We start from the raw sequence: 26201 nt of genomic DNA, 5'->3' as shown, positions 1-26201 counted from the left end.
TGCTGATGTCCGAGAAAATTACAAAAGAAATGCGGCATCGAATTAGGCTGCCAAGAATACGTAAGTTCCCCTAACTTAAATTTGAATTTAAAAAAAATTGCTGCAATTTTCAATTTGGGCGTTATTTTGAATTTTGTAAGAAAAACGGTTTTTTTTGAATTCTTTGATCACCATAAGGCAGCTGAGGAAAAACTGAGTAAGGTAGGCTACAAAAATTATTGTGAGCAATGGTATGTACCCTATGAAATGACTGACTTTACAAACTATGTTCTACGATTGTATTACTAGTGCAACCAATGCAAACATCATTTTTTGTAAAACAAAGATACAAGTTTTAAATCGCTGTTGTTTTTTTTAAGTCGAGTTAAGAATCGTTGGTAATTTAAGTGAAAAATTCTAGAGGCCATCTTGGATTTGGAAGGCATCTTGATTTTAAGTAGTACAGTCGACTCTCCACATCTCGATGTTCATAGGTCCCTTCAGTCTGCATACATTTCCTTTCTCCATATCTCGATATACTCCTTATCTCGATATCTCCATAACTCGATTTGTTTCTGTTGATTTTTTGTTCTAAATTTTCTCCTTGTACCGTTCTGACTCGAAATCCGAACACTTAAGCACCGCACAGTGGCGGGCCTCCATACAAAGGTCGGACAAAACTTCAAATACGTCCCAAATCGCTTAATAATGGTAATCTATTAACTATCTTGGATACCTGATATCATCCCGTTTGAAATAACTGCCGAATTGAAAATTCTATTTTTTAGTGAAATTTGTCCAAATTAAGTTTTGTCATCCAGTCGAATAAAAAGGCTATTGTTACAAACAAATAGATGAAATGCAGAAATTTGTGTATAAACTTAATGAATATTTTTTTGCATGAATATTATAGAAACATTTAATTTTATATGATTAAAAACGTGAAAATAGTCGTATTGTCCGGCTTTTGAAGCATCCGGCAATTCAAAGAAAAACGGTATGTCGATATGACCAATATCAAAGGCGCGTCTACATTCAAAACCATGGGTAGGACAAACGTTAGCAAATTCTTTACGTCCAAAGAAGTCCAGAAAATTTTCAAATTTATACTGAATACTTGAAAGCAAATAGAAAGTGACTGGTTTAAAGTCAGTCATTCCCGAAGTACCTATCTTACCAAAGCTTGCTACAGGGCTGGTAGCAGATCTCTTGTTAGGGATGGTACACAAATTATGTCACGCCAAATTTAAACTTTTTCGACCCCCTCCCCCCCTTTGTCACACTTTTTGTATGAGTCCACCGAAAATTTTGTAAGACTTGTCACGCTTGGCTCAATGATCTAATTTTAGTGATCTTGACTAGTATTTTGTGAACTTATTTTTGTATGTTTCCTAAAATATTTCAATAAACACAGGCCCTGTAAAAAATTCAAACCATAGGATCGAAACGTCGGCGATGAACTAAAATTATCAACGCTTTTGATTGTGACTGCAAGCCGAAATTTAAAAAATATGATCTAGTCATTTTCTAAGAATTCATCCAGGAATATTTTGCAGAAATGTTTACGCCCAGAGCTTCTACAGAGTGTGGTTCAGAAGTTAGGCTGGAATTGCTAAGGATCGTCAAAAGCTTCTTCCAAGAATGTCTTGAGAAATCAAGAGCATCATCAGCCATCGCCAGCAGCACTACGCTAGTTATATGTATAACTAGCGAGATTTGTTTATGATGCGTACACTCAGTATACGATGCTACCAATATTGGGTTAATACATGAATTGTCCCGACCTGGGAGGAAGAAACCGATACAAAATTTCTCTACGTCAAAGTGAGCCGAGATTTGGCTGTCACGAACTGTCACTGTGAGCCCGGATTTCAAACATGATAATAGCGCATAATTAATCAAAGCATATTTTTGCATTTCATCATATCGAAAGTGCACAACAAATAAAAACTAACGATTTTCTCCAAGCCTGCCTTGATTCTCGTTGGCAAACCGGAGTTATCGAGTGATGGTGGAACTGCGCCCAAAATAATCCGTCATCGACAATATACGGTACCGACGCAACTAAAACAACCGAATGTCGCTAATGCGTACGCGAGCTGAAATGTGCCGGGATAAGCATTTTGACGCACGGACGCAGGGTGATTGAAAAGTGGAAGCAGCACTACGATGAACGCCTGAATGGCATAGAGAACAAAGGCTCACAAGCTCAGGACAGCGAAGACGATGGCTACGTAAGAACAGCGAACAATGGAAACCAACCAACTCCCGCGATGGGAGAAGTTAAGAATGCCGTTCAACTGTTCAAAAACAACAAGTCCGCAGGTAAGGATGGAATCGGAGCCGAACTCATCATGATGAGCCCGGCTGCTTGTCTGCATCGGCTGATAGTCAGAATCTAGAAAACCGGTACACTTACTGGAGGAATGGAAGCAAGGTGTTATATGCGTTATATATCTACAAAAGGGCGACAAACTGGAGTGTAAAAATTATCGTGCAATCACTATCCTAAACGCGCCTACAAAGTGATTCTCTTCTATCGTCTATCTCCTATAGCAAACGAGTTCGTGGGCAGTTATCAAGCAGGTGTCATTGACGGCTGCTCGACAACGGACCAGATCTTTTCCGTGTGGCAAATCCTCCAGAGATACCGTTTGTACCTAGGTCCCTGTGCATTATTTGTTCATCGATTTCAAGGCGGCATACGACAGTATTGACCGTGTAGAGCTATGGAAGATCATGGACGAGAACAGCTTTCCCGGGAAGCTTACAAGATTGATTAGAGCAACGGTGGACGGAGTGCAAAACTGCGTGAAGATCTCGGGCGAACACTCCAGTTCGTTCGAGTCTCGGCAAAGGCTACGACTGGGCGATGGACTTTCGTACCTATTGTTCAATATTGCGCTTGAAGGTGTCATGTGAAGAGCCGGACCTAACAGTCGAGGCACAATTTTCACGAGATCAGGACAATTTGTTTGCTTCGTGGACGACATGGACATTATTGCGAGGTAAATTGAAATGGTGGCAGATTTGTTCACCCATCTGAAACGCGATGCAACAAGATTCGGACTGATGGTGAATGCATCGGTAGGCGGAACTGAGCGCGACAGGGCCCGCCTAGATAGCAGTGTCACAATAGACGGGGATACTTTCGAGGTGGAAGACGAGTTCGTCTACCTTGGGTCCTTGCTGAAGGCTGCCATCTATGTTAGTCGGAAAATACGAAGGCGCTTCATTAGTAAAAGTTCTGCCTACTATGGGCTCCAAAGGAAACTGTTGGCGAGGTTTTTTTCAAGTTAATTGATGTAAAACTAAATAAATAAATAAACAATAATATGATATATTTTGAAATTCCTTCATAAAAGTTTATTTTACATAACTATTTTTATTTTTCAACTTTTGCTGATTACACGAATCAAGTTCACCTATTAATAGGAAAATAAAATTTATTTTTCAGGTCAAAAATTCATGATTATTAATGAAGCCAATGACAAACCACCTTCGTCGATCGTTGCATCGAATTGAATGGTTTCACAAGCCCCGAAAACTTCTTCCGAAACCGCTTAATGCTTTCCTTGGTGGAAATTTTTGTGCACACTGGACGAGAAGCTGCTGCTGTTCGGTTCGTCGTAGATTTCGTGGAAATTGATTTTAATTTCCGACTTTTGCTTTTTCAACCGCTTGGAAGGGTGCGGGGGTAGCGGTGGTGGCGGGGGATCCTTCGGGTAGAACTCCATCGAGGGTTGCTGCTGGGTGGGATGAGGGGGAGCCGACGGGTGCCGGGAACGATTATCCATCTTCCAGGAAATGTACTGAAACTGGGTCGCCGGAACAACGGCGGACACGTAGCTGCGGCAACTTTCGATACTGCTGTCGGAAACGCTGCGCTTGTGGCGGGTTCTGTAGAGGGAATCGTATGCAAATATATGATGGTATTCGGTGGGTAATGGGTGTCACGGTGCTCCCCAGACAGATATTATCAGAAAAAAAAATCTCCCTCGAATCTGTGCTCAGCTGTCAATTTCCATAGCTTAACTGCATATCTGGCCAAAGTTAAAACAAAAATGTAGAAGTTATGTCTATTGATAACCTAAGTAATAACAAATTCTAAGGATTACAGTGCTGCGTATAACTGCATATCTGTCACATTCGACATTTTTGATTATTTCGAGCTAATACCGTGAAGAGTTATCAAATAACAAAACACTTACGATCAACTTCCTGAAATCTGTGGGATTGTTCTGGAAAATTCTAAAAAAATACCATTTATTTTGTCACATTGGTGAGTAATAGTAATCACATAACATAAAGAAGTAATAATCATACTTATATCAGATTTGTTTTCTGACTATTCACCCAATATGCAACATAAGCCACATACAATTTCAGCCTGGAATAATTATTGTTAAGTGCTAGGTAATTTCAGGAAATTTAAGTATACTAGTTTAGTATTTGTATAATATTTTTCCAGGGGTATGGACGGAATTTTAAATTTATATGTAACAATATAGTGAATAGAACAAAATCACCTGTAGTGGAACAAGATTGACAGTAGTGCCAGGTTTTATGACGGTAGCGGCGGGTTTTATGACTGAACATTTTTTTTTGCGGTTTGAGTATAATTGAATGATCTTGCATGAACATTTCAAGCATGAGATTTGTGACGCAGATCTCAAATGAGTTTGCTCTCACGGGAGAGCTCGTGGATTGAGATTTGGGTGTGAGCCTATCAACACTGGTCGTCAGGCAGTTAATCGCATCGTACCATGAGGTGTGAGTTCGACTCCTGCATAAGTCATCGAAACTATTCGTCAGAAATGTTTAAGACTGTATCATTAGAGCATGTTTGTCCGTTGTCTAGTGTATAATGTTTTTTGGCGTTCCGCTTTGCTACGCTTGGCTAATCTCAGAACTTCGGTGAGATGATCATTCGTACGGTTTCTCTTCCATCTCTTCAGCGCAGTATCCCTTGCATGACAAAGGACTTTCATGTCGTAATTGAACCATGAACATCCCTCTTTTTCAGTTTAACGTTCATAGATTTGATAGTTGTATTCGCGTTCTGCAGCTCATTTAACTTTTCTGCAATTTTTACCAGTCTTTCATTAGGGTTCGTATTGGCCCAATCGTAGATCGTCAGGAACTAGTTGAATTTTCTATCGACAACTTCATACTTAATGATAGACTTCGTCAATGTTCGCATACGGTTACTGGCAACAACTGTTTTGTTGTTGTTGTGGTCGCTAAGTTCACTGCTCATGGTTTAATTAGTTATTCTACTGATGTCATCAATTCGTGCAATAGAATGATCCAAGATATTATCACTCTCAGGCCGTGTAATGTTAGTGTTTGTAACTATCATGTCGTGTGATTGTAGAAGGTCCATGTATTCTTCCTTGTCTCGTCCATCGCGGTTGATTGCCACATTCATGTCACCGAAGATAAATATTGGTTTGGAAAGGTTCGACGAAGCCAAGATTTCTTCCAGGAGGTTTCGGAAACGAACAAAGTCAAAATCTGGAGGACGATATATACCGTGAATGGAATATTGTCCATTTGTATCTGTAGGTTGATGTGGTGTCTATAATTGAGTTGCTTATGTAGCGTAGCCAATGCCATTCCTTACAAAAGCAGCCAAGCCTGAAGCAAATTGAGTACGACAAGAGTGTATAGAGGAGAACTAATGCATATTGTAGAAACTCGACCTGTCTTGTTTGATGCACGTTTCGCAAATTATCAGGATATCCAAGTTATCAATAAATATGGCTAATGAATCAAATTTTTCTATATTATTAATGTCGGATATATTCATCTGCAGCATATTAAAGCAAGATTCACGTGCAAAAATTGGTCGCTGATTTGGCTCGATAAAAATATTACTTTCCTTTAAAATGTTATCAATGATCATGTCGTACATTTTCACAACTGTTTAGATTGCTGATTTGAAGTGAGTTCATTAAAGTCTGCTCGAGTTATGATGACGATGGGTTTTGAAGACTTGTTGAATCTTACTAGGATGTCGCCAGCAGTACTAGCCCACACATAGGAGAAGCCTATGGCATGTTGAGAATGTTTTAGCTCAATCAAAAGTTCAATTTTCAATTGAGATAATTCATTCCTTACAGAGAAAACTTGATCAGTTCTGCCGTGGCAACGTGTAATACACCCAACACGTAGTCTGCCGTATTCTTTTTTAGTTTTGACAAATTTTCGTTTAGCATCAACGAAGTTGAAAACCACTCAAATTGGAGGAGTCTCGTGATGACTCTTAGTAACAGCCAGTTTGACTTGTTTCATGTTGATGTGAGGAGAAACAACAGAGAAGGTTTTCTCAATCGATTTTGCAGTTTCTTCGTGTGGAACTTCGTGTGGAGCCTGGAATAATTATTGTTAAGTGCTAGGTAATTTCAGGAAATTTAAGTATACTAGTTTAGTATTTGTATAATATTTTTCCAGGGGTATGGACGGAATTTTAAATATATATGTAACAATATATTGAATAGAACAAAATCACCTGTAATGGAACAAGATTGACAGTAGTGCCAGGTTTTATGACGGTAGCGGCGGGTTTTATGACTGAATATTTTTTGCGGTTTGAGTATAATTGAATGATTTTGCATGAACATTTCAAGCATGAGATTTGTGATGCAGATCTCAAATGAGTTTGTTCTCACGGGAGAGCTTATTGATTGAGATTTGGGTGTGAGTCTATCAACACTGGTCGTCAGGCAGTTAATCGCATCGTACCATTAGGTGTGAGTTCGACTCCTGCATAAGTCATCGAAACTTTTCGTCAGAAATGTTTAAGACTGTATCATTAGAGCATGTTTGTCCGTTGTCTAGTGTTGAGTTACAATCTATGCAGCTGAATGGCTGAAGACGTTGACATTATAGCATTAAAAATTTGACCATAATAATGCTTTTTGGCTTTCCGCTTTGCTACCACAAGCTTTTTATTGGCTAATCTCAGAACATCGGTGAGATGATCATTCGTACGGTTTCTCTTCCATCTCTTCAGCGCAGTATCCCTTGCATGACAAAGGACTTCCATGTCGTAATTGAACCATGAACATCCCTCTTTTTTCAGTGTAACGTTCATAGATTTGATAGTTGTATTCGCGTTCTGCAGCTCAATAAACTTTTCTGCAATTTTTACCAGTCTTTCATTAGGGTTCGTATTGGCCCACTCGTAGATCGTCAGAAACTCATTGAATTTTCTATCGACAACTTCATACTTAATGATAGGCTTCGTCAATGTTCGCATACAGTTACTGGCAACAACTGTTTTCAAAGATGTTGAAACATAGTTGTGGTCGCTAAGTTCACTGCTCATGGTTTAATTAGTTATTCTACTGATATCATCAATTCGTGCAATAAAATGATCCAAGATATTATCACTCTCAGGCCGTGTAATGTTACTGTTTGTAACTATTATGTCGTGTGATTGTTGAAGGTCCATGTATTCTTCCTTGTCTCGTCCATCGCGGTTGATTGCCACATTCATGTCACCGAAGATAAATATTGGTTTGGAAAGGTTCGACGAAGCCAAGATTTCTTCCAGGAGGTTTCGGAAAAGAACAAAATCAAAATCTAGAAGACGATATATACCGTGAATGGAACATTGTCCATTTGTATCTGTAGGTTGATGTGGTGTCTATAATTGAGTTGCTTATGATATCGTAGCCAATGCCGTTCCTTACAAAAGCAGCCAAGCCTCCAGCAGATTGAGTACGACAAGAGTGTATAGAGGAGAATTAATTCATATTGTTGAAACTCGACCTGTTTTGATTGATGCACGTTTCGCAAATTATCAGGATATCCAAGTTATCAATAAATATGGCTTTTGAATCAAATTTTTCTATATTTTTAATGTCGCATATATTCATCTGCAGCATATAAAAGCAGGATTCACGTGCAAAAATTGGTCGCTGAATTGGTGGCTCGATAAAAATATTACTTTCCTTTAAAATGTTATCCATGATCATGTCGTACATTTTCACAACTGTTTAGATTGCTGATTTGAAGTGAGCTTATTAAAGTCTGCTCGAGTTCTGATGACGATGGGTTTTGAAGACTTGTTGAATCTTACTAGGATGTCGCCAGCAGTACTAGTCCACACATAGGAGAAGCCTATGGCATGTTGGGAATGTTTTAGTTCAATCAAAAGTTCAATTTTCAATTGAGATAATTCATTCCTTACAGAGAAAACTTGATCAGTTCTGCCGTGGCAACGTGTAATGGACCCAATAAATTTTCGTTTAGCATCAACGAAGTTGAAAACCACTCAAATTGGAGAAGTCTCGTGATGACTCCTAGTAACAGCCAGTTTGACTTGTTTCATGTTGATGTGAGGAGAAACAACAGAAAAGGTTTTTTTAATCGACTTTGCAGTTTCTTCGTGTGGAACTCTGGGAATTCCAGTGGCTGTCGAGTGGTGGATGGCGAGTGGCGGGTGAAGAACGTTTATTTCGGGATGAACAGTAACAGCAGCAGAATGGTGAATGCAATGATCGTTGAGGTGTAGCAGAGAATCGTACTACCGTTTTGATTCATATTACAGACACTTGAGGCCTCAATGAAGTATAGGATCAGGAAGCATATAAATAAAATTAATCTGTATGATTCTTCGGCGCTATCGAGCCTTCAAAACACTTAACGTTCGAATGGTGGGTGAAGATTTTGTTTCTGATGCATGAATAATTTTCAATAAATATAAATGTGTGAACTTTTCATGATTTTTTTTCCGGGCGCTTCCTTACTCTTGCTCCATATTCCGGGCACTTTGATTCAAATTCCGGACAGCTCATGAAAATCATAAAAAGACAAGTCAAAACATTATTTGAAGTTGGCAAACCGCTAAAGAGGCGTCTAAGGCAGTCGAGTATTACACATTTTTATAGATATCTATAGAAAATTTTGATTAAAATGAGCCTCGAAAGTGTGAGTTTTTAAACGGCAAAAATTGAAACATTTCATGAAAAATGTTTCCCATACAAAGTAGAGTGTCCGGAATAAGATGCTGTCCGTAATATGAATCAAAACGGTATTTGGTCGTATATCTCATCCAGTTTTACGAAATTGAATTACAAAACTGCGAGATGTGGTGCAGAGGTACACAAACACGATTTTCTCGAATATTTAGCACTTATTCGTGGTGTAAATAATCAGCTATTTAATAATGATGAGAAGCGCAATAATTTGACTGTCTCACTTAACGTTATAATAACAACAATTTCGGTGCGTTCATTCATTCATCATCGGCGTTGCTAGAGAATAGCTAAATTTACATAAATACAAGCGCCACGTAGCGGCAAAAATACCTTTCAAACAGTGCTGCCTCAAAATACTTTGAAACTTCAGAACAACTTTGTAGAAGACATGAATTTAAATTGTCTAGGTGGTCAAGATGAGTCCTTCCCTAGCCAAGTCCCGACTAGTTGAAGCTATCAAAATTATAACTTAATGAGTTATTAAGCTACGATCTTTTATTGTAACACCGGTTGTAATGAATTAGATGCAGGATGTTGTTAAAATAACTAAAATTTTGCACTACAGCATACCAAAATTGTAACATATTTTATTTAAAATACCGCTTTGGATAAAATTATTAAGGGTAAAAACTATATAAGTTTACTTATTTTCTGGGTAAATGGTTTTAAGTGTGCAAGTCTATTTTTAGAGAATGACATAAATAAAATAAAACAGTTTTACATTGTTTAAAAAAAAACAAGTCAAAAACGGGAAACGAACCGAGACATGTACCATACCACCGGAATGGACTTGAGGCCCTTACCGTTGAGACTATTGGTACATTTGAAGTAAAAGGTGATGGAAGTTCAACTTGTTCTACGTTTTCTCAGCTCATATGGAAGGGCTTGATGTTTTCAAATTTCTCCTGCGCAGCTATTCAGCAAGACCAAGCTGAGGGTCGTGGGTTCGGGTTGGAAATTTTCTCGACTTCCCAGGGCATAGAGTATCTTCGTACTTGCCACACGATATACACATGCAAAAATGATCATTGGCATAGAAAGCTCTCAGTTAATAACACTGCGGAACACGTTTTTGTCTCCAGCACCAAAATACCGCTATTCACTTAATTAAGGGTTGCTGAATCCATTGCCGTTTTCAAAACTATTCTAGCACGTCTAGTTTTTGAGATATTGACTGTTGAAAATGCAAAAAATGACTATTTCAGCCAACTTGCATGCAAGTTTGCCAGCTTGTAAGGTAATATATTGGCTTAATTTGCCACAGAATTCAAACTTTATGTGTACAACAATACTTACCATCAAAGTTTGTATTACTTTCGATACGGAAATGTTATTTTTTGATGGTTTAGAGTATTGTTGTATTTTGCCATATAGAAGAAACGAAAAATTTTGTATGGAGACTGAAAGCATGTTGAAAAAATCGGTTTCATCGAAATTTAATCGCGCAATTTCAATCAAATTATGTCTGAAATGAAAATTCAAGTTCTATTGTGCATGTTTGGTGGATTAGATTACAAAAAAGTATGATAAATTGTACTTTAAATTTAATGTAAACATTAATAAAACCAGTGTTTTATACAACTTTGGCGACCTGTAGCTAAAAATTGTGACGTGCTGGAACATTTCTGAGAATGGCACCAGATTCAGCAACCCCAAAACTACTAGAGACACATAATTTAATCTTTGAGACACGCAAAAATGTCATTTTTGTTACGCTGTGTAACTGTGGAAGTGCTCATAAGAACACTAAGCTGAGAAGCAGGCTCTGTCCCAGTGGGGACGTAATGCCAGAAAGAAGAAGAAGAAGAAGAAGAAGAAGAAGAAGAAGAAGAAGAAGAAGAAGAAGAAGAAGAAGAAGAAGAAGAAGAAGAAGAAGAAGAAGAAGAAGATGTACCGAACACTTTATAGTAGGTTCCAGGTGCCCTGGGGGAAGTGGCCAATTAGGAACATATCTGGAACCATATCAATATGGGCATCAAACTTCAATACAGTTGACTCTCCACAACTCGATGTTCTATAACTCGATATATTCTATAACTCAATGGATTTTGCGGTCCCTTCAAATTCCCATACATCATGCTCTCCATAAGTCGATGTTTCTATAACTCGATGTCACCACTGGTCGACGCCACGTGGGAGAAAAATTTCCCTCCATAACTCGATATCCATCTAAAAACCCATTTGTATACAGGAGACATGGACCATTCATGGTTTGGCAGTGAATAAAGGACTTGCAAGTAGTAAAAAAGTTTAAAAACATAAAAATAAGAAAATAAATTTTTAGTAAAAATTAGGGATTTTTCGAGTATTTTGAAAAAAAGTCCAAAGATATTTTTTCAAAAGGCTATCAACAAAATGATATTGTCTACTTGCCGAAGTGATCATAAAAGTGTAGAAAATATAGAAATTTGAGCCTTTGATTTTAAAATTTTTGTTATCGATATGTTCTATAACTCGATAATTCTATAAGTCTATGGTCCCTTGAATATCGAGTTATGGAGGGTCAACTGTATTTTCAAAGATGATGCTTCTGGAAGCATTTTCAGCACCATCGACGGCCATAGCCACTCTATAGTTGGTTCTTGATGCCCCGAGAAATGTGGCCAATTCAAAACATGTCTGGAATTACATCAATATGGGTATCATATATCAAGATTTTGGGGCCCAGATAGCCGTAGCGGTAAACGCGCAGCTATTCAGCAAGACTAAGCTGAGGGTCGTGGGTTCAAATCCCACCGGTCGAGGATCTTTTCGGATTGGAAATTTTCTCGACTTCCCAGGGCATAGAGTATCTTCGTACCTGCCATACGATATACACATGCAAAAATGGTCATTGGCATAGTAAGCTCTCAGTTAATAACTGTGGAAGTGCTCATAAGAACACTAAGCTGAGAAGCAGGCTCTGTCCCAGTGGGGACGTAACGCCAGAAAGAAGAAGAAGAATATCAAGATTTTAGAAGGTAATGCTTCTGAATTGGCCACATGCTCCCGGGAGCATCATGTACGAAAATCTTGAAATGTGATACCCATAAAGATATGGTTCCAGGCATGTTCCTTGTTGTCCACTTTCCCCAGAGTACCTGGAACCTACTATACAGTTATCATAGAAATAAGTTGCTTTGTGAATGCTTCCAGAAACATGTCTTGATGTTTTATGTCCATATTGATGTGTTTCCGGCCAAGTTTTAAATTAAACACAGCCCCCGGGGCACCGGGAACCTACTACAGAGTGATCATGGTAGCCGGTTGTGCTGAAAATGCTTCCAGAAGCATCATCTTTGAAAATATTGAAGTTTGATGTCCATATTGAGATGGTTCCAGGTATATTCCTAAATGGTCAGTTCCCCTAGGGCACCTGGAACCTACTATAGTGTGGTCAGTGCATCTAATGGTTCTGAATATGCTGCTGGAAGCTTCATTTTAAACATTGATGCCACCTGGATATAGCTACGAATAATATTGATATGATTGGTAATACCAAAATGAATGACCATATTTTCTGGAACCAGTTTTACGGAAATGGTCATATTTCTGAAGGTTTTCAACGAATCTTAATACTTCCGCCGGCATTCAACTTCTTATTAGTTCTAGTTTCTAGGAAAATTGTAAACTTCTAGACAACTTAACGCCGCATAAAAATAAGCCACAGAAGCCACAGAAAAAATGCCGTTTGGACATGACCTTGGAAAATCCGGAAAATCTCCGGTGTCCGGTGGCCAATATCTATGGCCAAGTAAGTTCCTGAAAAGGCAAAGACCAAATTTGCCGTCGACTACTTCCAGATGCATCGAATTTCATCATTTTTTCATAAAGTTAAAGCATTCGAATTTAGGCAAAAATTTTTGCCTATCCCTTGTATGTCTTGTTATCATAACAACCTATGATATAATTTTGTTATAATGATGCATATAGCTAAAATTCTGTTTCAGTTATAACAAAATTGTAATAAGCTTTGTTATAATTTTGTGTAACCTGATGTGTTATAAAATGAATTGTAACACCTTCTGATATAATCTTGTTATGAAACATTGTAAAAATATTACTTCATATCTAAATTAAATCAACAGGAGATATTTATAACTCAATATGATAAATGTGTGATATAGTTTTGACATGATTTGCTAGTCGGGGTGGTTAGAGTCAGCGGCTACAAAGCAAAGTCATGCTGTAGGTGTCTTGGTTCGATTCCTGGTCGGTCCTTGATCTTTTTGTAATGGATATTTCCTTGACTTCCCTGGGCATAGAGCAGTGATTTCCAAAGTGGGCAAATTCGCCCCCGGTGGGCGACTTTCAGGCTCAAGGGGGCAAAAATTTGTGAAACAGAATTTGGGGGGCGAAAAAGCCAAAAAGGGGGCGCAAAAGCTAACACGGTAGCATTTGAAAAAAAATACTCATAACCTTTAGAGGACACACAACTAAAGGATAATCAATTCCAAACTTAACTAATTCCAGGACTATTTTACCTTAGATCGTTATATCTCTAATTATGGTAATTTTAAAGTTATGAAAGACATTTCTTGATGATTGTCAAACACAAAATGTTAGTGTTATGCATGCAGGTGACTGATTAGTCATAGATAACAATTAAAAAATCAAAATTAAAACACCTAACATATTTTGGATGTACAAAACATATTTTTTTGCAAATGCCCAATATTGTATATAAGGATTTTTTATATGGGAACTTTGAGGTTTGGAAGCTAATAGTACCCATTTTTAAGTTTCGGTTGCACTCATTCTTATCATTTCTTATGGTTTAAGTAAAATTTTGAAAATTTAGCAGACAAAAATTGGACTCCAACGATAAAACCACTTGATTTTGAAGACGAAAATATTCTATTTAAAAATTGATTTTAAGAAATATCAGAGATGCATCGAATTTGATTCTTCAGAACGTCCAAAAAAATCTGAAAAAAACTCTTTTGATTTATTGCATTGACAAATTAGTTGAAAACCATTCTGGATTTTTATTTATTTTTTCAGGGTTTTGGGTTGGATAAAAAAGCATACCCAGAAACGTCAAGTATATATTATTCACAATTACTGAAAATTATTGAAGTAATCTTAGACATATGTATTAGGTAAATCAGTTTGAAATCACTATGAAAGAATCATATTATGGACCCTCCAAAAACGCATAATGTCAAACAAAATAAATGCAGTTCACCCAAACATGAAATATTCATGTGAACAGAAGTGTGTTTTCTCGAAAAAACATTTCATTTGATACAATTTTTAAGAGCTTCGCCCATACGAAAACTGATTGCTCTTATCAATTACAGTGCAGTAAATCATTAATAATAATGGTGGGTTACACTGCGAAACACGTTTTTGTCTCCAGCACCAAAATACCGCTATTCACTTAATTAAGGGTTGCTGAATCCATTGCCGTTTTCAGAAATATCATAGCACGTCTAGTTTTTGAGATATTGACTGTTGAAAATGCAAAAAATGACTATTTCAGCCAACTTGCATGCAAGTTTGCCAGCTTATAAGGTAATATATTGGCTTAATTTGGCACAGAATTCAAACTTTATGTGTATAACAATACTTATCATCAAAGTTTGTATTACTTTCAATACGGAAAAGTTATTTTTTGATGGTTTAGAGAATTGTTGTATTTTGCCATATAGAAGAAACGAAGAATTTTGTATGGAGACTGAAAGCATGTTGAAAAAATCGGTTTAATCGAAATTTAATCGCGCAATTTCAATCAAATTATGTCTGAAATGAAAGTTCAAGTTCTATTTTGTATGTTTGGTGGATTAGATTCCAAAAAAGTTTGATAAATTGTACTTTAAATTTCATGTAAACATTAATAAAACCAGTGTTTTATACAACTTTGGCGACCTGTAGCTAAAAATTGTGACGTGCTGGAACTTTCCTGAGAATGGAACCAGATTCAGCAACCCCAAATCTACTAGAGACACATAATTTGATCCTTGAGACACGCAAAAATGTCATTTTTGTTACGCTGTGTTATCGATATTCAAGAAAATATTTTTATATGTACATAATAGTTATTGTATTATGATTTTATGGTCGCATATCGACGCATAAATGTCGAAGACATTTTTTGACGAAGACAAATATTTGAATCACATATCAGGGGGGCGATTCTAGATAAATATTGGCCTCAAGGGGGCGAAAGTTTAAAAAGTTTGGAAAGCACTGGCATAGACTATCATCGTACCTGCCACACGATATGCGAATGCAAAAATGGCAACTTAGGCAAAGAAAGCTCTCAGTTTATAACTGTGAAAGTGCTCATGAGTAATGCCAAGAAGAAGAATAAGGTGGTCAGGATCATGAGCTAAAGCCTGTTAGAATACGATCATACAATATGCTCATTAGCGCCACGTAGCGGCAAAATTGCGGTTTAGAATTTTCACCATATGAACACCAAGGTTTTAGAACAAGTTTGCTGGAGACATGAACTTTCCAGGTGGTCGGGATCATGAGCTAGAGTGTGCAGGAATATGATCAAATTTTATTGATAACCTAACAGTGATACCTTAAATCACAAAGAATAGACATGCATCTTCAACAGTGGTCCTCAGGGCAGGCAATCTTCAGTGGTTTAAAACCCAAAAAACACGATCATCAGTTTTTTCAGTATCAAAGAGTGAAAAAATTGTCATACTATATTCGGCAAAGTTACTGCATATGTTAAGCAGCAACTTTTGACATTCACAAATTTTTGATAAATTTACTCATAAGTGATATAAAATTTTTACTTCCTCTGTTTGTCGTTAAAAGCAATTAGTGTCTTCGACAAAGTTGTTGGAATTGTTAAATGAAGAAAAATTGTCGAAGACACTTTTACTCTATCCATTAAAATAAAGGATTGATAGCGATTTTCATATAAAAACCACTTCAAAAGTACAAATGCTCACTTTACTTTTATCGCAGCGATTTTCGTGGCTTACAATGTTCTAGGACTATGTGTATATTTTCAAAATACAAAACTATGCTGAACATTCCAAGACATTATCTTCATTTTTTCTATGAGTTATAAGCATGTTATTGTGGAAAATTCGCCTCTTTTACACTGAAATATCTCGAAAAGTTGCAAAATGTTGCAAACAAAATTACATGCATTAGAAAGACCAACATATCTACTATGTTTTCCAGGTAAACTCATCCGTGTCTTTTGAACAACATAATTTGAATTACGTGAAATTGGAGGTGGCTTATAACTCCGAGTGTCATTCTTACCCCACGTCCCCCTATATAAACCATATTCCTAGAAGCGTTGATTCAGAACTGTTAACTGGCTAGAGTAAATTTCGTAGAATATGCATACAAAAAAAAACGTTCCGAGGGTAAGTGCGTATAACAAATTGACATTTTTGACGTGTTCTGTTCCATCATATGAACCGATTAGATCCTCTTACTCTCCTCCTCTTCTACTGATCAACATCAGGGTGATGGACAACGTTCTGAAGACCTGTTTATGATCAAACGTCCCCATCCCACCGCAAAATCGCTAGTGTTTGGGGGTGATGTTTACTTCCAAATTTCAAAATCATCACCTTCAACTTAGTTCCAATTACCAACGTCGTATGAATGATGGCGGCGCTTCGATCGTCGACAGTTTGACGTCAAATGATCAAAAGAAATCGACACATTTTCGCTTATAATGGCAAATTTCTTAACAACTTTTTTTTTTTTTTTTTTTATTAGTATCATTTCAAACATTACATTCATTTCTTATATCTAGGTGTTCTGTGTTATTTGACAACACTATCATCCTAATTTGGTAAAACAAATTTAAGATTTAATTAACATTTTGTTAACAACATTTCATTTGCCGTAGCAGTTCAGTTTTTTACAGGTGAGTTGATTTCACCTGCTTATAAGAGAAAAAAAAACGTTTTTAATATACTTAACCTAACTTAACCTAAACATATAACGCATTAATCGTGGCAATAGAAGATTGTAACGATTTTTGCCTGAAATTATTAATGATTGTGTTTGACATTTGTTCCAATGTTTCAACATTGGATATTCTATGTAACTCATTGGTACTATACCAGGGAGGAAGCCTCAGAATCATTTTCAAAATTTTATTTTGAATTCTCTGCAGAGCTTTCTTCCTGGTATTACAACAGCTAGTCCATATTGGTACAGCATACAACATGGCTGGCCTGAAAATTTGTTTGAATATCAACAGCTTGTTCTTAAGACAAAGTTTTGATTTTCTATTAATAAGGGGATAGAGACATTTTACATATTTATTACATTTGGGTTGAATGCCCTCAATATGATTTTTGAAAGTTAAATTCTTATCTAGCATGAGCCCTAGATACTTAACTTCATCTGACCAATTTATTGGAACCCCTCTCATCGTGACAACATGTCTACTTGAAGGTTTCAAATAAAGAGCTTTTGGTTTATGTGGGAATATTATTAGTTGAGTTTTGGAAGCATTAGGAGAAATCTTCCATTTTTGCAAGTATGAAGAATAAATATCCAAACTTTTTTGCAATCGACTACAGATGACACGCAGGCTTCGTCCTTTGGCGGAGAGGCCTGTGTCATCCGCAAACAAAGATTTTTGACATCCCTGAGGTAGCTCAGGTAAGTCAGATGTGAAAATATTGTATAATATTGGTCCCAAAATGCTGCCTTGAGGAACACCAGCTCTTACAGGAAGTCTTTCAGATCTGGAGTTCTGATAATTAACCTGAAGTGTACGATTTGACAGATAACTTTGAATTATTCTAACAATGTATGTTGGAAAATTAAAGTTTTTTAATTTTACAATCAAACCTTCATGCCAAACACTGTCGAATGCTTTTTCTATGTCTAGAAGAGCAAGACCAGTAGAATAGCCTTCAGATTTGTTGGAACGGATCAAATTTGTTACTCGTAAAAGTTGATGAGTGGTCGAATGTCCATGGCGGAATCCGAACTGTTCATTGGCAAAAATTGAATTTTCGTTGATGTGGGCCATCATGCTGTTCAAAATAACCTTTTCAAAAAGTTTACTGATGGAGGAAAGCAAACTGATTGGACGATAGCTAGAAGCTTCTGCAGGATTTTTGTCTGGTTTTAAAATTGGAACAACCTTAGCATTTTTTCGTTTGTCAGGAAAATATGCTAATTGAAAACATTAGTTAAATATATCAACTAGAAATGATAAGCCACTTTCTGGAAGTTTCTTGATGAGGATGTAGAAAATTCCATCATCGCCAGGAGCTTTCATATTTTTGAATTTTTTAATAATAGTTCTCACTTCTTCCAAATCAGTCTCCCAGGCATTTTCGAAAACGTTCTCTTGATTGAGAATATTTTCGAACTCCTGAGTAACTTCATTTTCAATTGGACTAGTAAGTCCTAAATTAAAATTGTGCGCACTTTCAAACTGCATAGCTAGTTTTTGAGCTTTTTCGCAATTAGTTAGTAATAATTTGTTTTCCTCTTTCAATGCCGGTATTGGCTTCTGAGGTTTTTTCAAGATTTTCGATAATTTCCAAAAGGACTTAGAGCCAGGGTCCAATTGAGAAATTTTATTTTCAAAATTTTTGTTTCTTAATTGAGCAAAACGTTTCTTGATTTCTTTCTGCAAATCCTGTCATATAATTTTCATAGCAGGATCGCGAGTGCGTTGAAATTGCCTTCTCCTCACGTTTTTAAGACGGATCAAGAGTTTAAGATCATCGTCTATAATCACGGATTCAAATTTAACTTCACATTTTGGAATTGCAATGCTCCGGGCTTCAACAATGGAATTTGTTAAAGTTTCAAGAGCATTGTCAATATCAAGTTTAGTTTCTAATGAAATGTTAACATCAAGATTGGAGTCAACATACGTTTTATATATATTCCAGTCGGCTCGTAAATAATTGAAAGTGGAGCTGATAGGATTGAGAATCGCTTCTTGGGATATTTGAAATGTAACAGGGACATGGTCAGAATCAAAATCAGCATGAGTAATCAGTTGGCTACAAAGATGACTAGAGTCGGTTAAGACCAAATCAATCGTAGATGGATTTCTAGAAGAGAAAAAACATGTGGGGCTATCAGGGTATTGAATTGAGAAATATCATGAAGAGCACTCATCAAATAAAATTCTGCCGTTGGAATTACTTTGAGAATTATTCCATGACCGATGTTTGGCATTAAAGTCACCAATGACAAAAAAATTTGACTTATTGCGAGTCAATTTACGCAAGTCAGTTTGGAGCAAATTAACTTGCTGCCCAGAGCATTGAAAAGGCAAATAGGCAGCTATGAAAGTATATTTACCAATCTGTGTTTCAACAGAAACACCTAAAGTTTCAAAAACTTTAGTTTCAAATGATGAAAACAGTTGATGTTTTATACGCCTATGAATGATGATTGCAACTCCCCCACATGCCCCATCAAGTCGATCATTACGATAAACAAAAAAGTTAGGATCTCTTTTGAGTTTAGATCCAGGTTTCAAATACGTTTCGGTAATAACTGCTATATGCACGTTATTAACCGTAAGAAAATTAAACAGCTCGTCCTCTTTACCATTCAGAGAACGAGCATTCCAATTTAAAATATTTAAATTATTGTTTGGAGCCATTAGAAAAACGTAATCCAATAACAATTTGATTTGTAAATTTTACACCTACTTGGACTGCTTCAGTCATAGTGGTGGCTTTGAACATTGCATCAATCATTAGATTCAATTGTTCAGTTAGAAAATTAAAATCAGAGGCAGACATGTCATGTGATTTCCCATTGGAATTTCCGGTAGACGAAGAAGCGGAGTTACCTGTGGCGGTAGGGTTTTTTCCATTTGATTTGAAACAAGTAGAATGGGTACCCATGGATCGAACAGGGGAGGAGTTCGAATTTCCTGCTACGATATCGGCAAAGGATTTACCGTGGGTAGATACATTCGAAATAGAAAGATTCGAACGGCTACCCGACGGATTAAAATTAGTTTGTGAATGAGTATGATTATGATCTTCCTGATGGGTATGATTCATGATCAAGCGATCGTTAACTGAAAAATGAGCATTGTTCGATACTCTACCAGGCAAATTCCGGAAACGACCGTTATCGTAACGGATATTATCTTTCATCTGCCTGGCACGAGCCTCAATGACCTTTTTGCGTGAAGGACAATTCCAAAAATTGGACTTATGGTTAGCCCCGCAATTACAACATATGAATTTGGTGGTATCTTCCTTCACTGGACAGACGTCTTTGGCGTGAGAAGAACCTCCGCAAATCATGCATTTAGCATCCATGCGACAATTTTTTGTACCATGACCCCACTTTTGGCACCGACGGCACTGAGTGGGGTTCTGGTAATTTCCTCCAGGTTTCTGGAAATGCTCCCATGTCACACGGACATCGAACATAAGTTTTGCTTTTTCTAAAGCTTTAATATTATTTAGTTCTTTTTTGTTAAAGTGAACTAAATAATATTCTTGAGAAAGCCCTTTCCGAACAATGCCAGATTGGGTTCTCTTTTTCATAATGATTACTTGGACTGGGGAAAATCCAAGTAAATCATTTATTCCATTTTTGATCTCTTCAGGTGATTTATAGTCACTTGAGAGACCTTTCAAGACAACTTTGAACAAACGTTCAGTTTTGTCGTCATAAGTAAAAAAATTGTGCTTCTTCTCTTCAAGATGTTTGAGAAGAAGCTCACGATCTTTAAGAGTATCCGGCAAAACGCGACAGTCTCCTTTCTTTGCGATTTGGAAGGAAACCTTGATTCCCCTAATGGAGTTCAAGATCTCCTGCCTAAATCCCCCAAATTCGGAACAACTGACCACGATAGGTGGCACTCTTTGCTTCCTCACTTGAATCAAAGAGCCTGGGCTAGAGGCTGCTTCGATTTGGTGTTCGGAAAATTTGTCTAGAGCATCGAACTGATTGCTCATTTCGATACAATTATTCATTTCACCCTTGGAAGAAAGTTCGCATTCCGGGGAAGCGTCCTTTCTTCCATTCTTGCCACGTGTAGTGACAGTTTTAAAACCCACTTTTTTGGAAGGAAGTAGTGAATTTGTTCCTTTTGTTTGTTGTTGATACCATGTTTAATTAATAAACGAAAGAAGACGTGACCTTCGAAAGGTTTTTTCCCAAGACGGTGTCCAAGAAGGATTACCACCGCTAGCTTTCGCCAACGGGTCCAACGAAAAATCGAAGGCACGGGTCCAAACAAGGATCGTAAAGGGATCAATAGTAGAAAAAATAGTACTGAAAAGTACTGTTTTAGTAGCACTGAAAAGTACCGTTTTTAATTTTAGCACTGAAAAGTACTGTTTTATTGCTTTAGGTAGTTTTTAAGAAAACTTCCAAGAGCAGAGAGAATTCGTGTACGCACAGCACGAAGGTACGATGCGCACTGATTCTTAACAACTTTATTCTGCAGTTCTAGGGAGGTAATTTTGTTATGTACAACGTTACTACTGTTTAATCATATGGACTGCATATATGACAGTTCATTATGTGATTTGAAATGTCTGTCCAAGAGAGTTACATCTTGCAAATGATGAAACATAAAAAATCGTCGATCATTTTTTTGTAATCCTCTCAGAAGTAAAGAATTTTACAAAAACAAACTTTGGACCAGATTTTTGTGGTAGGTTTTTTTTATAAAAACCGTTAATCTGTTTTTTTTCCTTAGAATTCGTGGGCTTAAACCAAAAGGCGTAACTCTACAGGATTCTTTTTTTTTCTATTTTACCAAAGCATGCAGTGCTTCTAAAAAATCGATTGTTGAGCCCAGATTTGATGGAGATTTTTTTATGATAATAACGGTTTGGGGAGTTCCGCGACTGTTACATTACCTGGCAGGTTGTTCGGCTACAGGTGTCATATAACATTGGTTGGTAGTACTTCGATCGATACGAACTTCTGTTGTTACCTTGCGGCAAGCTAGGAAAAAAAATAAAATTAGGTACGTTTTCCTACAAAACATCATTTTACTCACATTTCTGATAGGTATCGAAGCTTTTGATGAAGCAATAAGTCAGCACAATTCCACTCATAATAGCCACCAATACGGAAGCAATTAAAATGCTGATGATCATAATTTTTTGATCCTCGACAAGCCAAGTCCTTTGTCCGTACGTCGGAAGAAGTCTGTGTGGCAGACAGTCGAAAGGGGAAATCGTGTTTTCGGCACGATAGATCACACAGAAGATGTAGTTCTTATCGGGTATGAGGTTTGTGATTCGAACGGTTCGACCATAGATATCAGCACAGCTGGCACTGTCTTCAATCTGCAGAGAGAATATGGAATTGGTGGTAGATGTGTCGTAAAACCAAAGAATCACCGCTGAGCTGTACGTTTGATCCAGAATGAGCTCAACGGCTCCCTCTTGTGATTCCAGTACTGTAAAGGTCTTGCTGCGCTTATGAAGGGTCAATTCAGAGCCTTGGTAGCTGGTGACTTCAGATTCTATCGGGACAGCAGTTTGGATACATTGCATGGTGAATATATTGGCAGGTGATGAAGTGGCCGGAGTTGTAGTTGTAGATGGAGTTGTTGAAACACTGGAAGTCGTGACTTCCAGAGGGGACGTTGATGTCGAAGATGGTTCAGCAGTTGTACTGGTTGATGTCGTTGATGTAACCGTCGTGGTAGAGGTTGTTGGTGGACCAGTTGGCTTAGTTGGCTCACCTGTAGGCCTAGTTGATGGTTGTGGTTTTGTACTTTCCGTAGTATCAGTCGTAATTTCAGTTGTTTCCTCCGGTGAATCCGTTACCTCAGATGTAGTTATAATTTCAGTTGTCGTTGTAGGTGGATCAGTAATAGCATTGCAAAATTCAGCATCAGAAACCGACCATCCAGAGAACGGAGGTGGTTCAGCACATTTGACGTCGTCAAACATACTAGGATATGTTATTATTAATTGTTTCAGATACGCCAAACTACAATCACACATAAAAGGGTTGTTGCCCAAATATATTTTCACCTGCTTTTCCAACAAACTGTCGAACACACCCGCCTCAATTGTATGCAGCTCGTTGCCAATCAGATGTATCTGCTGAATAGACTTACTGATACCCGCAAACATGCCTTCCCGTAAAATCCTAATGCCTGAATTTCTCAAATACAGACTGGACAAACTCGGGATCATGGAAAAAGAGTCGTCTGTCAGCACATCGTCCAGAATATTAAACTCAAAGGAAACGATCGCCAAATTATCTAGCGACGTTGACCCAGTGAATACCCTAGGATTAATCCCATTCAAACAACTTTCCACCAAAAGACTGGTCAGAGTGAACTTAACTGGGGCCAGAACAAACTCGTCGACATGTTCCAAAGGTAAATTTTTCAAATTAAGTTCCTGTAGCAGCTGCAGCCCGAGGAAAATGTTCGACGGCAAAACGGAGACCTCAAGTGAGTCTAGAGTAAGAATGGCTATAGCGTAAAAATGACGAGCGTCAAAGGATCCGGATGGGATCTCGATAATTTCGGATTGCTTCAGCTCCAGTTGGTGAATTCGGATAGACTCGTTAAGTTCCAGCCACCGCGGGTACAGTTTTCCATCTTCAATGACAAGAGACTGAATGATGAGTTTGATGTCGGAGCATGGATCGTCCTGAAAAGAGAGTAAGATATTTATTATAGTATTTTATTTATGACCTTATCTATAGCAAAATAAATAATGAGTTCTAGTTAGTTCTTGAAGATAATACAAAAAATGACAATTTCATCAAAATGCATACTAAAATAGGGGACTTGAACATAGGAGGTTCAATTCTTCGAATCAATGTTTTGGGTACGGATAAGGTTAACGATAATCTCTATTTAGAATATATTTTCAAAATGCATCTGTCAAAAGATTGAGATTCTTCTCAGAGGGTTACGTAACAAAATTGAGATATATGGGTTTGAATTATTCGATGTTCATTAGAGGTTCCAAGTATCAGTATACTGAACTAAAAAAAATGCTGAACAGTTCTTTTGACCTGACACTATCAGTACATGTTTTAGGTTATGGCTTTCAGTCTATTATGCTCAAAAACGGAACTAACGCTTTCATCTGACGTTTCGGACACATTTATTGTGCCTTTCTCAAGGAATTAACCGCGTATAGTTTTCTCGTTAACATACCAACAGCATAGGCAGCATAAATCACCACATATAATTTCGCCTGTTATGGTACTTAACGCGGGCGTAGAATCCGAAAAACAATCGGGTCACAGCACTTCGATATAGTCGCCTGTTTAGCACCACTTTTAATCTGTGTGCATGTTAACGGAAAAGAGAAAACGCAACACAGTAAATTCCTTGATAAAAACACAATAAATGTGTCTGAAACGTAGGATGAAAACGTGTCACGGTGTCTCTGGTAGAAAACATTAATATAAAAAAATCAGTATCGCTGAAACACCCATCAAATGAAAGCTTAGGCTTTCCCCTTTCATTTGAGACCGGTTTGGAAATGTTCTATCGGGGGGTCCTGAACATTTTTTTTTATTTTAGTAAGAGATACTTACCATAGGTGATCTTCTTCCACCAATAGTATGATACAATGAATCGCTTGTACCATATGATGAAAACTCAATCGAACCGTAGAAGGCCATGACAAATATTTCTGGACAAACATTTGAAAAGGGCTGGAAATCCCTTTTTAGCTCGCCCATGAAAACTAACACCACTATCAGAAAGATTAGTGTTAGTTCTTCCTGATACTAGTATTGGTGAACGTGATCGAGTTGAATTGGGCTCAACAGCATCTTACAAAGCCATTGTTCACCAATGTCGATGTGTCCTTTTTAAATGTTTGTTCAGATTTCCATAAAACAAGCTTGTTTTTGTTTTGGCAGTGTGGCTGTTCAGTTGATTATAAATTCAGTAAATAGTAAAATTGTATATTTTTAATCAAAATTTATTTATTTATACAAAACTAAAATGGTTGTAAATAGTATTTAAAATTTTAAATTAAAAAATGTTTAGGGATTTTAAAGATTTTTAATAAATAACCCTTATTTAGATTCAGTTGTATGCTACCGTCTTAAAATTCGAATATATTTTCATAAGATATTGCTTTTTACAATAAGTAATAAACAAAACGTTTGAGAAAACATTTACTCATGGATCATGGGGGTGCATTGCTTAAGTTGTCGCGTTCTAAGATGGTATAGCGAAAAATTGGTGATTGTGTCGCGTGATAAGTTTATAAATTCATTGTTTTGGGTCAACATTTTGGTTTGCTGATTAGAGGTATGCCTGTTAATAATTACAGTAAATATATCCCAATTTCACACCTATTGATAAATATATATATATATTTACGCTTCACTCTGTCAGAGGACCTGCAACATGAAACCAAAAAGCCACGAATACAATCGTTCGAAGATTTGCGTATTGTGTTTAAAGAATATGTGTCTGCAACCGTTATCAGCAATAGTGGTTGATATTATTGAACAGCACATTTTTCACGACATCAGGATTAAAGTCTGCTATTGTCCTACAAAAATATGTCGAGCTTGCACCTCTATTCGTTCAGTAACCAATTTAAACTTTTGAATATAATACTGTATAAATATAAATACAATTTAAAATCTACCATTCGAATCATGTAATGATGTGAGAACAACAATCTCACCAAAACTAAAGGCAAATCGTGGTAGACACAGTAATGCAAAAAGTAAGTGCCAATTGAATTAATTGGTTGTCTAATCTACACGGTTTACCACCCAATGTGCAACATAAAAAAACCATTTGTTCGCTGATGACTTGTTTTTGATTTAAAAAAAAATGTGATTTGAGCACCAGATGAACGTTGCAGTTGAGCAGCTGTCTAAGGAGTTTGGATGTTGCAATCGCCCCAAACATCGCCTTCAAAATCAGCAGACTTAACCAATCAGTTCAGGGGTTTTTAAAGGTATCACATCTGCACTTTGATTTGAACGATAATGCAGCAATTGAATTAAAACCTGTAATATACTGTAATAACGTTCAGGGGTTAGTTGATTATGTGACGTCCAAACAGGGGGGTTGGCCTGGGCAGTTCAATCTGCAAGCGATGGAGAAGGGTCCTTTAAGGTTACCCTCTCGATTATCGATCATAATTCCGACGTCATCGGGACTCAAGGCCGTTGTAAGGATACTGGCGTAAAAATACTGTTGCTGCTTGCTTCTGGCATTTCAGATAAATATGGCAATATTGAGAAATTGCCTGCCACCTTCCTTGCATATTTCACTAGGTGTTGTCAATCCAATTGACAAAAAAGTATAATACATTGATCCAAATAATGTCGAGGAATGGGTAA

At 37.2% G+C, this 26201-nt stretch overlaps 1 protein-coding gene across 1 annotated transcript in view; it reads right to left on the bottom strand.

The window, feature by feature from the left end:
• Positions 1-3348: 3348 nt before the first annotated feature.
• LOC5568134 overlaps positions 3349-26201 on the bottom strand; it is a 64294-nt gene continuing 41441 nt past the window's right edge. The window contains exons 4-6 of the mRNA XM_001652024.2: positions 21904-23521; positions 21761-21848; positions 3349-3879 (exon numbers count right to left, since the gene is read on the bottom strand). Of these exons, the coding sequence (XP_001652074.2) occupies positions 3543-3879; positions 21761-21848; positions 21904-23521 (2043 nt within the window). The 3' untranslated portion in view covers positions 3349-3542. The remainder of the gene's footprint in view (positions 3880-21760; positions 21849-21903; positions 23522-26201) is intronic.

Source organism: Aedes aegypti, chromosome 2 (genome assembly GCF_002204515.2).
Source record: "Aedes aegypti strain LVP_AGWG chromosome 2, AaegL5.0 Primary Assembly, whole genome shotgun sequence".
In the NCBI taxonomy this organism is placed as follows: domain Eukaryota; kingdom Metazoa; phylum Arthropoda; class Insecta; order Diptera; family Culicidae; genus Aedes; species Aedes aegypti.
Note: the sequence above shows the minus strand (reverse complement) of the source record. Positions and strands in the feature narration are given on the sequence as shown.